A 14,928-nucleotide genomic window follows, 5' to 3' on the forward strand; every position below is an offset into this window, starting at 1 on the left:
TTAAGCATTGGCTATCATCTTGAGAAGGAGAATTCATTTCTCCGCACTTGGCCAGCCAGAAAACCGTTCAATATCTCAAATAAGAATACGAATAAGAATCATCCTAGCGTCGCAGCAATCAGACCGCTGGTATATTTGCAAAGCTAAGCAGGGTCCAGGATGGATTCAAATTGGATGGGGAACCACCTGTTAAGATTCCTGCATTGCAGGCGGTTGGACTAGATGACACTTCCAACTCTACAGTTCTATGCTACATGCCATCATTTGCAACACACACACACACACACACACGAAGTTTGGCTAAAGAAATCTCTGCTTCAAGGGCTGCACATTACCTCTTGATTTCTTCTGTCAGGCTTCTGCATTCTTGGGGAGGCTGCTCTACGTTGGTAGCTGGTTCAGAAGTCAAGGATCTTAAGTCAGGAACAGATGTGCTGGGGCTATTCGTCTCTTGGCAACTACCAGGCTGGGAAATGCTGCAAAATAATTAGTCATTATTATTATAAAAAAACAGTAACATATGTAAAACATAATAAGTGCACATATGTTTTCAACTCTACGGGATAATACCAGAGAAACTAGATTAACATTGATTCCCATGGTTGGCACCCAGTGGAAAGCCTTAGCCTGATGCAGCTAACTAAACAGATGGTGACCTAAACAGAAACTTAACATTTATTTCTATCCCACTTGAGTGTGTGTGTGTGTGTGTGTGTGTGTGTGTGTGTGTGTGCATGTATCTCACTGTTCAATGTGAAACAAAACCAATGGCACACAAACACAAACTCAACCCTCATGATTAAAAAACCATCAGTAAAAATGTGCATCTCAGTTTTCTTTATGAAATAAACTCATGACAGCTTACAGAAATAACAATAAGCAAAATAAAACCGTTCAGTTTATGATAAAAATAACCCATATTGTTTAATTTATTCTCATATACAACTGCAGGATAATAATAATAATAATAATAATAATAATAATAATAATAATATCAGTATAAAAACAAGGAGACAGAAGTTTAAACCCACACTAAAACATCACAAACTAATATGCGTGTTTCAATAGGAATTGCTATATACTTTATTATTGTTGCATTTTTTGGATTATAAACCATATGGAGTTCCATTGACAATTAGATGGTCTTAGCACTACACCTGAATGGCTGCTGTAGGGTCCAAGAGAAATCAGCAAGATTGCACTCCTGCTGTCTATTTCTTGGTACAGGTCATGTATCAGAGCAACCAAGGCATTTGCAGTCTCAACATCCAGGCAGCTCCCAAACTGCAAAGGGTCTAAATAATCAGTTTCATCCAGAAACACTTGGATTAATGAACTTGATTCACATAGGTCCATTAATTTCAACAGGTCTACTCTGACTACAACTTTGTTGACTGCCACCCCAGGATCCTAAGTAGTGTCGCTACTGCCTGTTTAAAAGCAGCAGGAATGACAACCTCTCTGAAGAAGGCACAAAGTATTTCTGACACCCACTGAGTTGTAGTTAGACAGGATGCAACCAGGGTCAAAAACACAAGTGGTACCCCAGTCCTGTAACAAGGTTATCCACATCCTCAGGCTGAGAAACTAAAAGGTACTCATAAAACCTGACCAGATGGTACCATCGTCACATCTGACTCTAGTAACTGTGATGTCCAAGCGCGGGAGGGGGGGCAATTTATCTGTACAGTACAACATACTGCTAATTGTTCACAGAGGGCTTCGAAGGATTATGCTAATTACCTGTCAGGAGTCAGAGTCAGGTGAAGGTCAGCAATAAAAAAATTACACGTATCAGTGCAGCTAACTCTTTATTCAAAGAAATCAAAACAATACAGGCCTAGTGATCCCACCAACTCTTCCTAGGAGGTCTTGTCCCAATGAGGCAGTTGTGAGGACTGAAGGTCCCCGCATTCCCACAGCTGCCTGTCCCCTCGTCTCCAGGGTTTTTTCCAAGCAATTGGAGACTGTGTCTTCATGCAACCAATCTCTCTCCTCTGCTCTTTTCACTTCTCTGCATGTTCTGGGAGACAAGGGGAGAGGGGAGCTGGCTGCGTCAAGAGGGGGATACTCCCTGGATTCTGCAGCAGCCTATTTCCTCTCTGTCTCCTGGTGCCCCTCCTCTCCAGCCTCTTCCTGTTCACTAAACCCTGTTGCCTCTTCAGCTTCTAACACCTGCTCCTCCCAGTCTGCTCCCTTTTCTCCCTCTGACTACTCATCATTGTCTCACTACCAATCCCCTGGCCCTAAGCCTTCTTCCCCTGGGGGTTCCCTTGGGCGTTCTCTAACTGGTGCCTCCCATCACTCCTCTGTCAGTCCATGACATTACCTTTACGGTGAAAAGTGTGCCATCATTAAAGAAAGCTCCTCTGGCCAACACTGCATCTGCGCAAAACTGTCAGAAAAAACCTTGTCCGCTGCTATCACCATATAGACTCTTGCCCATTCTTCCCCAACCTAGTACCCTTCAGATGCTTGAGCAGTTGACTCAAGTATTTCATTGTCCTAAGCAATTTAATATACCAGGGAGTTGCACCAATTGCAGAGTTTTGGTGATGATACCTGGAAGTGATCTGTTGCAAAGGACATCTTCTCATTCCAGAGTGTAACCAGACCATTGACAGAATTGACAGACTTAACTGTGGGAAACAGTGTGAAAGACATAAGGAATCCATCAGGATCCATAAACCTTTGCCCTTGAGAAAGTTGGGGTAGCCAGCAGCCCACAAAATAGAAGCCCATCCCCCCATATATATATATATATATATATATATATATATATATATATATCCAGAAAACAAGAGTTTGGATGAATACGAATTCTTTATGGAGCAGAGTCAACTATATTAAGAAGACGCTAACATCTGAATAATTTTAAATGATGGCAATTCTTCTAACACTTCTCCAAATAACTGTGGGATTGCATTGTTCTACAGTTCCCTGTTCCATATGTACTTCAACAAGGGAAAACAAAGTTTTTCAGGTTTCAGTACAAGACAGAAAATGGAGTTCCCTGTAAATGAGGCTTTATAGGTGTATTTTGATACTTCAATTTGCAAGAATCAAAAGTGTGAAAATGCCTCTATTTGTAGGTCAATGAACAGGTGAGTACAGGTGGAGAGAACGCCATGCATGCATTTTTTGTTATAGGAGTGCCCTCTATTGTTCAGAGAGCAAACATCACCCTGTTGATAATTTGTAGTCTGGTCATTGCAGCAGTTGTGGGAGGCTGAGCGACAGCAAAAAAAGAAAAAGAAGGAACCACAGGAAACCACCATCAAATGGGTAAACAGAACAATCCTCTTCCACTTAGCTTAAGAGCAAACACTCTGAACAGAAATGTGCTGTGACAAATATGACATTCAAACATGGGCAAATTCCAGAGGGGAAATAGTAGCAGAAGCAGAAGAAAAAGAGTATTGTGTGGCACCTTGTTTGTGGCACCATCAGGAGTTTTACCTAATGGAATGAGCTAGTCTGGGCAAACTTTGCTTGCCTGACATTACAAATCATTTAGGAATTTGAAATCGGGGTGAGAGGGGGGCATGGGAAGCCGCCTATTTAATTCTTTTCAGGACACAAAACTGTCAGCACCATGATTTATGCTCCAGAATGGACATGTGAAGTTTATAATGTGCATACTCCTTTAAAAAATTCAAAACAGTGCACCAGCACATATGGCACGTATAATTCAACTCATGAACAAAAACCCAGCTTGTTTTGCTCTCTCCATCTCAAGACCACCTGTGCCACACAAATGTTCTACCCAACTCCAAGGGCAAATTGACCATGATTTACGTAGTATATGGGCATTCTGGTCCGCCTTGTCCCTGATGGTGATGGTTCATTTGTAACAGATAGTAGAAATATAAAACATATGCAGATTTGCATATCTGCATACATTTTTTTTCCTTTTGCATAACTGACTATGCACTGAATGTTTATATTTTGAACTAGCATGGAACATTCTTTTTTATTTATAAGGAAGGCTATGATAGAGGTAAGACTACAGTTTCTCCCTCTCAACCATGGGAGCTAGTAACCTGCTTCTTAAAAAATGAAGAGAGTCTCCAGAGGGCAGAATTACACTGCAGAGAACAAAAGCCTCTCTGCATGTATGTCAAATATGCAGAAGGAAACAACACATATAGCCCTGTTATCTGATCTGCTATCTATTATAGCAAAGCAGGGGCAGCAGACGTGCAAGAGGCTGCTATTTAACATCAGACAAATGGACAGAAGGTTTCTCTGAAATATATTTCCTTATTATATACCACTCTTCAGAGTGGGCAAAGCATGCTTTCCTGTAGGTGCCTTTTGAATTCTGGACCTTTAGGTTGTGCTGCAGGCATGGTTTATCTAAACAGGTTTCAGGGATAAAATTTTGTGTACAAATCTTTTTAAAAGGTTACAAACTAGTGTTTGGTGGAGTAGGGGAAATATCCATCCTTCGTCACCAGTGATGTTGCAGGCATTATCCAGCCAGGTGCTTGTGAGACTCAAAACAAATCTTCACAACACCAACAACTTTGATACACTTCAACTCAGTGAGATGGTTCAGAACAAAGGCCAAACTATAGTCTGTCACGATTTCCAAACTGATACATTTTGACAAACCCTAGTTATCAAGTGGCCTCACCAGCATCTGAAACTACAATTTGACACAGATTTGCAAATCACAGTTTGAAGGAAGTGTGGTTTGGGATTATATCCTAACCAATAAATAATGGTTTGGGACATTGCCTCACACTTAGAAGCCACGCTTCAAGAGCGCATCCAGGAATTATTAGGAAAGGAAGCGCAGGGGGTGGGCGTGGAAAGAGAGATGGAAACTGCAGAAACTATGGTTTGCCTATACAGTATGTCTAACCATTACGGGGGGGCCACTAGGGGCGCATTGGAAGACGGCCAACAATAACATCTCTCCGACCAACACGAGGTAATTATGAGGCTTTTATGGGAGTATGCAGCCTCCCTTGCCCCCCCCCCCAAGGGAATGGGGGGGACTGCCCTTGCCTGCTGTGCCCATAAATCACCCCTGAACTCGAGGGGGTAGGAGCACTAGGCAGAAAGCCCTTGTGTGGATTTCGGCTCTCCTGGACGCTGTCTCTGATCGCGTCACTAGCTGCAGCAACTTGATAATAAATAATTAGGAAGAAGCAAATGCACATATTTCAAGTGAAGAATGGGGAGTAAAGACTGCTAATTGAAGGGACCTCTGTGAAAGAAGAGCGGCGGGTTGGATCAACAGGAATATATCATGAGAAGACACATCAAGGCTCGGTATGTTGGCAGTGGGACTGGATGGGGGGGACTTTTTTTTTCTTTCTTCTATGTGATTAACCAATAATCCCCCCCCCCCCCATAAATCAGAAACGTCGCTTAAATGACCTAAGCTGGATGATTTAAGACTGTGTGAAAATGAACTCTAACCAAAAGCATGTTTTAAGGAGATCGAGGAAAGTACAAGAGCTTTTGGGATGACGCAGTAAAAAACAGCGTCCCCATTTTGGCAAGTTCTGTTGAAAGATTTACGACTCGGGAGGAGGAATGGATTTGTTTTCATACTGCGGGTGAACCTCCTCAGAGGACTAAAGAAGGCGACAAATTTGTGAAGATTAATGATGGAAAGAGTGCTTTTATTTATGGAAGCGATGATATATGGAAACCATCTCGATATGGTTCTTGAACGAACGGAAAAATTCACACAGGATTACAATTGGTTTTTATCCGGCTTATGGAGATTATTAGAAGAGGTCACAAAGAGAAAGAAAAAATATATGAAAATAACAAGATGAGATGTGGGAAACAGCAAGATAGGACTGGATAGAATTATGAACATTATTTGGACAGATTTGTGGACATTAACGCAGCAGCAAGAAGATGATTGGATCCCCTTCAGAACTTGAAATATGGGTACCCCCAACAAAAATTTAAAATTCGGCTTTGTAATTTGGAATTTATGTGATGTGATTTGATTTGATTTGATTTGATTTGATTTGATTGGTCGGTTAATAAAAATTATTTATAGAAGTATGTCTAACCATTACATGTTTTGAAGTCTGAACTACAGTTTCTGTCAAACTGTGGTTGCACTATGTCTGGAAGGGCTGGTTCAGATGTAATGGAAAACATTACATAAGTCACAGAATGCTACAGGCTCGGCCCTCTGTCTCTTTTGTCATACAAGAGATTAAAAACACCCATTTTCAATTTTAAACTAACCACAGCTCCCCATTGCATGTGAACTCTAGTTAACTTCAACAAGAGAGGTTCACACCATGGCCGTGTTCACCATCTAAAGTGGCTAAGCAGAGTTTTGATGCAGTAAGAGACTGTGGTTCATTTAAAATCAAAAGTGGCAGCTTTTAATGCTTTGCACATTAATGAGGAAGATATGGGGGGAGCGCATGAGCCTGAGGCTCATGAATGTAGCAGGAAGCCACAATTTCCTATTTTATCCAGACCAGAATCTCTGAATCAGAGGCACCTTTTCAAATAAAAATATTTGGATCCAGCTCAGCAAGCAAGAGGAAACTGCTCAGTTGCCATTCGGTAATCTGGAAAGGCCCTAAAATGCAATGAACTCAAGACATTATTCCTCTCGCTGACCTTTGCTGACCTTATGCATAACTACTAGTATATTTGTTCTCAAGGTATTCATTTCTAGGACCTTGAGGCCACTTCTGAAACCAAGCCCAATGATTAGCTAATGTACATGGCCATACGTATGAGAAACATGCAATTATTCCCTTTACAGTTGCATCTACTGCTTATTTCTTAGTTCCCTTTGGCATTTCTGTTTCTTGGCCAAATTTTCCACTGACCTTATATGGTAATAGCATGAAAGATACTGTAAATAGCCATACTGCAGGCTGCATAACACCAACATTACAGCAACTTCAGGCAAGATGTATGAATTTCTAAAATTAAATGATGGGGAACAGATTTTGGAATAACAAGCTGGGCATCAGAAAACCAGCAACACCAGTGTCAAGATCTCTGTAGCTGAGATTACAGAATGATTCTCCCTCTCTCCTTTTTTCTAATTATAGGGTATTTCATTTCCAAAACAGCAGAAATATATGGGGTAAACTAACAGGTTGTTGTGGAACATTAACAATAAATACAATTACTGTGACACAAACATTTGTCGGCAAGGGAGCAAGGAGAGATAGATTTTGTGGCCCAGTGGCATCAGAGCAGAACTTACCCAAACTACTGCTTTGCTGTAGCCATCTCCAAATTATCATTCAGTTCATATATATAATATAATGTTCTTCTATCAGCAACCAGGTACTGTTTGTTCCCAATATCTTAAAAAAGAAATAGGGCAGCCAGCCTTTTTTTTTTAATCTAAAAAAAGTACACAAATCAATGGTGTCACCTAGAAATGAAACTGGGCCCACAGCATGCAGATCAAGTTCCTGCATGTGCAGAAAATATTGGAGGGCATTTTGCAGGCAAGAGCCCATTGCCTGCCCCAACGCAGGCCTTCTATATGCCCCATATGATGTGGACGAATAAGGGTGAGTGTGCTGGCTCTGCTCTCCTGTCCCTCTTTTGTGCCTTTTCACATAGGCTCCCCTGCAATATAGAACCCTGATTTTCTGGGGTCCCAAATCATATTTCAGAAGTTCTCTCTCAAAATCAGGGAGGGCAATAGCAAGGCAAGGCCAGCCTTCAACATATGAGGTATTTAGAATGCCATGGGGCCACATTCCCTTCTGAGCAAGCTTCCAAGGGCCATATGCCACTGGTGGGCTGGGCTAGATGCTAAAGTGGATGGAGCAAAAATGTAAATTTTACCTAAGTACAGTAGGCTGGTTTCTACACCCTTCCACACTTCTCTCTCTTCCATCCAAACAAGCAAGAGGCATTACAAGAATTTGAGGACACATTCCAGTCCGGGGGGGGGGGACTATGTGCAAAGCAGGGCCAGTGAGAGTTATGGGCTGTGGAGAGTTCCCAGCCCTAGACAGGGAGGCCTAGAGGTCTGCATTCAGACCCCTTTCCTGAGGTTCCCCACCAGCAGCCAAAGGTATGATACGTAAATGCATCAGAGCATGCACAGCACAGTCTGGCGGGCTACATGACCACAGCCAATGGATGGATGAGGGAGGAGGGCGATTCCAATTCCCACTTTCCCCACCAAACTGCTGATTGGCAGGAATGCCCAGATCAAACCAGGGCATTACAAGCACCACAATAGCCTGCATCTGTCAGAATTATGCCTCAGCCCAGATGGATCAGAGTTGAGGGTTTAAGGCATCACAAGACTATTTGCCGGTTTTGCTGCAGCCAACCAAAGGGCCAAACCATGCACAGTGGCAGTGGATCCATGTGCTTAACTATGGATCCATTGCAAAGGAACATGTGCATAACTTTCCTGTAGCCTGGTCAACATGGGGCTCTTAGATGCTGCAGGTCTACAGCTCCCATCATCCCTGGTCCTTGGCCATACCTGCTGGGGTTGGTGGGAATTGTAGCGTTTGGGTTACCACTAGCTTATAGCTTATCTCCCCACAGTCCTTCCCCTCCAAAGACTTCATTTGTAACCAGCTCACTTCTGGTATCAGAGCCCTGGCTGGAAGCAAACGGCCTGAGAGAAAGGAGATGCAGGGAGGCACATCATAGGCAGAAATAAAAGCTTTCCAGTCCTCACCTGTATGTCTTGTTGCTTCTTAAATCAGAGCCTTCCCCCCCACACACACACACTCTTTCTATGCAGTTGTGACAGAATAAGGTTTAAACATACAAATCTGCGGCTGTCACATCTAAATACAGCTGCTCTTTTGGAAATAAACCTAGTGCAACAACCAATTATGCATAACATCCACACATGGCCTTTTTGATTCATCACTATAAGAAATCTCCTTCAAGCCTCCACATCAAAGAAAAATACTTTAGATGAAAGCAGATTTCGGGGAGGAGAGTCACTTCAAAGGATTGGTTATAATGCATCATTCTCCTCTGTGTAATTTGGAACAACACCTGAGCAGGAAGCAATGTAGAAAAATTATTCCAGTGAAGTCTTGACTCCTGCTAACAGATATGTCCCCCCAAATCCCTGTTTTTCTACATTCCATCATACAAATCACTCCAAACTACTCTTGTGGAGAAACATGATCACCAAAATGTGTTCCTAAAAAGGAAACAAGTGTGGCTTTCCACATGCTAAAACCAATTTGTTTGTGATATAGGCATCATGAGCTTGTTCTAATCTCACTTCTATATTATGGGTTCACTGGTCTACCTCAGTCAAATCGGTCTCACCAAAGAGTAGAGCCATTGTGACTAGGGTTTCTGTGCAAACAAACAGTGATGTGGTTCTAAAGGACTCCACGTTCTTTCTATTTTACATACTGATTCTCAAATATTTGGATCTGGGCACTTCCTTTTAAATATTCCTTTGAGGGTTACCCACAAGGGGGAGGGTGCTCCCCCTCCCCGGTACCATGCTTATGAATGCATATTGCTTTGTGGGAAAACATGGAAGACAACTTATGTACCACCTTGTAGGTAAGAGCCCACAATAACAGTGGGCCCCTCTGAGTTAGAGCAGGTCTCCACTCTTCCAGGTGTGAGATGGGTGGGTCAGGGTTCGTGAATGTCTGAAGACAGAAAACAGGTGGGTTATGTAGGATGTAGTGATGGTTTATATGCCACTATTCTATTTTTGTGCTGTTATTATTCTCTCTTCCCTTTGGCTTAAGTTTTCACATTAGGTTAAGCTAGTTGTATTGTTTTATATAACCCAACTGCTTTATATAACGTCATTTAGGCTAAGCTGTTACCTTAACTTATTTGTATTGTTTTATACAATGTTGTATGGGTTGTTGTTGGTGGTGGTGTTGTTGTATCTGCTTATTGATATTGATATTGCTATTTCTAATTGTTTATAATATGTATTTTCAAATTGTTATTGTCTATTGGATATGTTATGAGCCCCTTTAGGCACAATTTTCTGGAAAAGGAGCATACAAATAGACATTTTAAAAGAAACAAGCCCGTTTTCTTCTATAGAAACTTCAACCAAGTGCCAATCATCTGTCTTGGCTGTTTGATTGGATCCTCCTGTGCATGCAGAATTAAGGTCCATGGATTGAAGTGAATCAATATTAGAATAGGAGCACCCTTTTATTTCATTCCACTCTCTTGCCTGGCTTGAGTTCTGCTTACTCACCCTCCATAGGAGGAAACAGGAAGAGGTAGTTGGCCGGGGCAGGCAGTAATATCATGTCAGATATAATGTCTGCACTCCCCTTGTGCCTATAAAGGTGGCACCCATGCCTCCACCTTGCCTGTCCAACATTCTGACAACTGAAACATTAGACCATCTCTCAACCCATTCGTATGTGTGTTTATTCAGAAGTTAAGCCCCAGCGACTCCAATGAGTTGGACTCCCAAGTAAGCAAAGCCATGCATGAATACTCAAAAGTGTTCCCTCAAGATCAATGAGTAGAACATTGGAACCATAGTCTCATTGAGCATCTCTAGAGATGTCAGTTTGAGAGTTCCATTCATTGTACCTTGAGTAGTAAGCCATCAACCAACAAAACACCATTTTTAAAGAACACTCTCACACTACTCGGGCAGAGCCAAAAATGCTCTCCACCTTCGGGACCCCAGTGCAGCTTGCCTTCTGGATTACAGGAGGCACGTTCAGTGATTAGAATTCAACTTTAGACCTTTTTTGTTGACAGGGCTACTGGGGGCAAGGCTTATGTGCATCACCCAAGTCCCCATTCACACATTCTCTGAACATGAGAAGACGTAATGCCTGAATGGTTCTTCTATCCATTAAACATTTTTGTATCTAATAATTGCCTTCTTTTGCAGTTAAATACCATTGAGTTGCTTCAAAAACGCCAAGGGACCAATTTAGAAGCATGCAAAATAAGTGCTGGCCACATTCATGCTAACACAGTTTGCCACTGCCTTAGAAACCCCCTTCAATGACAGTCTAATACAAAGAAAGAGTGGGCAGGAAAAGGAATGCAGTGTGTGCCCAAAGAGGAATGATAACCATTTCCCAACAGTTGCTCTCATGCTCGAATGGAGGGTGGCTAAATAAATCTCTGAAGCCAACAACCTTCATCATTTGGGAATTCATTTTAACAACTGACTTTTATTGTTTTCAATAAGGCAAAAAGATGCATACGAAGAAACTGAATGTATGCCCATGTTGATTATTGAACTTTCCCAGGAGGAAAAAGCTTCAGCTTCCTTTGGGAAGAAGGGCAAAGTATAAATTGGATAAATAATAATAATGATTCAAGGAATAGTTCTGTGGTGGCTTAAGGAACAAGTCCTTCCAGAAGGACCACTGTGGTTACAGTGGGCTGTGCCCCATGTGCTAATATTCATATACACTATGAAGAGGAACCTCACATGGGCAAAATAGGATTCTGCTCTCCATATGGCCCTCTCTTGTTGTATCAGCTTCTCCAAGGATACTAATGGCCAGACTTTTCCCAGACATTCCCCTATACTGAAGTGGGAACCAGTCCACCAGTGATGCACAGTTTCAACAAGTGCCACTGCTGCTAAAAGTACAATTAAATACTTATGACACCATCCCTTGTGTTGGCCTCCGAACAGAATCAGTAATGCAACCTCCAGCTCTGAGCTCACTGGCTTGGCAGTGACTTCTGATATTACGTGAAACACCTCCTGCCAGAAGGATTGGACCCAAGGGCACCTGCACCAGATGTGGGAGAACAGCTCTCCCTTTTAAAAATAGGTTTGGATCAGATGCTTGGACACTCTTTCTACAATGTCTGCCGATAGTTTCTAAAGCCGCTAGAGAAATATAACCTAGCACAGAGACAAAGCACACATATAATAAGACAGCGTGACTAAAAAGGCTCACACAAAGGTCTTCTTAATAGGAACACTTAATATGGGACACACACACACACCCTGAAATGTTTGGCCCTGCTCATATAGGACTTTGCTAAAAGGGGACCCACTACCCACCCAGATCACACTGTCATATACAGCGAAGTTTTGCTGGCTGCTGGCCTGCCTTCTTATCTAGAAACTACAAAGTGATACTTATATTTAGCATCACTAGCACTGCCTTACCGTGCATCTTCACAATGTCTAATCAATACTGAACTTGCAGAAATGCCGAGTCATACAAGACTGTTCCTTTTCAAGGATACCTCAGCTTCAGAGGTGAACTGGAGTACATCCTCATTATACTCTACAGCAGGGGTAGGCAACCTAAGGCCTTCTCAATCCAGCCCGTAGACGGTACAAGAATCAGTGTGTTTTTACATGAGTAGAATGTGTCCTTTTACTTAAAATGCATCGCTGGGTTATTTGTGGGGCATAGGAATTCATTCATATATTTTTTTCAAAATATAGTCTGGCCCACCACATGGTCTGAGGGATGGTGGACCAGCCCACAGCTGAAAAAGGTTGCTGACCCCTGCTCTACAGAATACCACAGCTTTGCAACAACTGCCTACTACAATTTTCTTTACCTAAGGGAGCGAATACGATGTGGGTGTTCACGTACCTCCCCCCACCTGCCAGCTAAATACTCTTAACCTTCAAGATCAGCCTCTACTGTGAAATCTCAATTTATTGCTGCAATCTCGACACCCTTTCCTGGAATCAAGCCCCACTGAACTGACTTACTTCTGAGTAGAAACATAGGTCTGAACTTTTAAGGGACATGGGAGTTTAGGTGGGGTTTACTTCCAGGGAAACACGCTTCGATTCACTGTGTACTGTCCATTAATTTCAATAGTCGATAGGTACACCCTCTAAATCTGTTTGGACCTATAAAGGTTTACCACCCAGAAAGAGACCACAAACCTCCATGTCCTCCCAGGATAATAACTATGCCCATGTCTATATTTAAATTAGGATGCTGTGGGAGCCAAATGGAGCACCTCCAGGCCTCTCTTTTGAGCCTCAGGACCTTTGTCCTGGTTTCTGGATTCGAACCTATTCAAGTGCTTTTGGCCTGGCTGGAATGTGTAACTGAACTGTGAAAATGCCTCTTGTTTGCCTGATTAGAGAAGGGGGAAATGGGTGTGCCAATGTCTGGCTTTTGCATTGCTGGAATGCAGCCTACTGTACAAAGGTAAGAGTCACATACAGTGCCAGATTTACGTATAAGCTAAACAACTATAGCTTAGGGCCCCACTCTCTTGGGGACCCCAAAAAAATTTAAGGGGAAAAAACTAGATGTACATTTCCAAAATATAAGGTAAAAAAACAAATAAAATAAAACCTACATACAGCAACAGTGCTTTGTGTTGTGTATGAACCTATTAGGTCCATAAATTACCATATAGCATATATTCAACACAAAAACAGCAACAATTTGTTGTTGACAAAGGACAGCTGGACATGTAAAGGGCCCCATTACCTTCAGTAGCCTTAGGGCCTCATCAAACCGAAATCCGGTCCTGGTCACCTATGTTGGTCCTCTCATTTTTGCCTTTGACCACGCTCACTAATGACATTTGGCCCCATGAGGGAATGCTTCCCTCAGGTTGAAAAAGGGCCCCACCCACCACTCATGCCAATCTAGCAGACCAAAATTCAGAATATCATATTCTTTTTGTTTATTTATGTGCAGGTTGCTTCAGAACACCGTGAGAAAAAGAAGGAATGAGGGGTGCAGAAAACAACCATTTGCAATCACTCAGAGGAACTGTCGCCATAGCCAAGGAAGAAGGGAGTCACCCACCTCAGTTTTAGCCCTATATTCTTATGTCCAAGCATGGTGGTTGTTGTTCCAAAAAGCAATCAATATTCCCATAGCACAGAGTTTAGTTTATAAATATATGCTTTTGAGATTTAAAATACTTATTTCAGGGCAGGGGAAAGAGAGTTTTGAGAACTTCTGCTGAAATGTTAAGCTCTTCATCACAGCACTTGAGCAAATACATCATTCCCCCCCTGTCAAAGACTGGAAGATTAAAAAGATTTTCATGGCCTGCCATGCAGAGACCCCATATTGTGCTGAGCATTGTGTTATCACTAGGGGGTTAGAGGGATGGAGCTTGAGACAGTTGCCCTTGAGACACAAAAACAAAGATATAATATCTTGACTGGACAGATGGAGGGTTGGAATCTGAGCTCTTATTACACACTGCCATCTGGAATACATTTAACGCAAAATGACCCGATTATTACACACATGCACACCACCTATCAGAATTGGAGGTCATCTTTCATGGGCCAGCAATCAAACCTAACAGTAAAATACGTCTGAGAAAAGGGGGACTCAGATATTCACTTTAAGGCAGCTACAGATTAGAAGTTGCTGAAGGTGATGGCCTGAGATTTAAAAAACTAAAAATTAAAAAGCACAAGAGCACACATCCCGGCAAGAGGCAGAAACGCCAAGGAAACAGTGTGTGGAACAAGAACATTTCCAACATAGTAGTGGCAAAACAGCATTCCAGTAAAATAATGCAAATTTTCTGTTATTCGTAAACAGCTTGTGATTACAATTGCTGTGAAAGATCACTTCACATGTGGCGATTTTACTGGTAGGAAAATCATCCTGTGATCAAGCATTGGTTTGTACTTCTGCATGGTTACTCAGTATTTCTCCAGAATGAGAATGACAGCTTTCGAGTCATCAGCCACTTCATTTCTTTTTATGTTCCACAACTGTCACTCAAGAATCTAGCAGAAGTGTATCAGTGGGCATGTAGAGCTTTACATAACTGCCTACAAATCACCATCTAGTAAGGGTGCTTTTAAAAATATCCTTCTGGAAGCCCAGTACAGTGGTACCTCAGGTTACATATGCTTCAGGTTACATACGCTTCAGGTTACCTATGCTTCAGGTTACAGACACCGCTAACCCAGAAATAGTACCTCAGGTTAAGAACTTTGCTTCAGGATGAGAACAGAAATCGCACAGCAGCGGCGCGGCAGCAGCAGGAGGC

The 14,928-nt window shown here is 42.2% G+C and overlaps 1 protein-coding gene across 10 annotated transcripts in view; it reads right to left on the minus strand.

Moving 5' to 3' along the window:
• TACC2 (transforming acidic coiled-coil containing protein 2) overlaps nucleotides 1-14,928 on the minus strand; it is a 157,313-nt gene that overhangs the window by 82,078 nt on the left and 60,307 nt on the right. For all 10 annotated transcript variants that reach the window (XM_081863628.1, XM_081863629.1, XM_081863623.1 and 7 more), the window contains one exon: nucleotides 336-476. In XM_081863628.1, coding sequence (XP_081719754.1) covers nucleotides 336-476 — 141 coding nt within the window. The remainder of the gene's footprint in view (nucleotides 1-335; nucleotides 477-14,928) is intronic.

Source organism: Podarcis erhardii (genome assembly GCF_964252035.2).
Source record: "Podarcis erhardii genome assembly, chromosome: 5".
NCBI classification, from domain to species: Eukaryota; Metazoa; Chordata; class Lepidosauria; order Squamata; family Lacertidae; genus Podarcis; species Podarcis erhardii.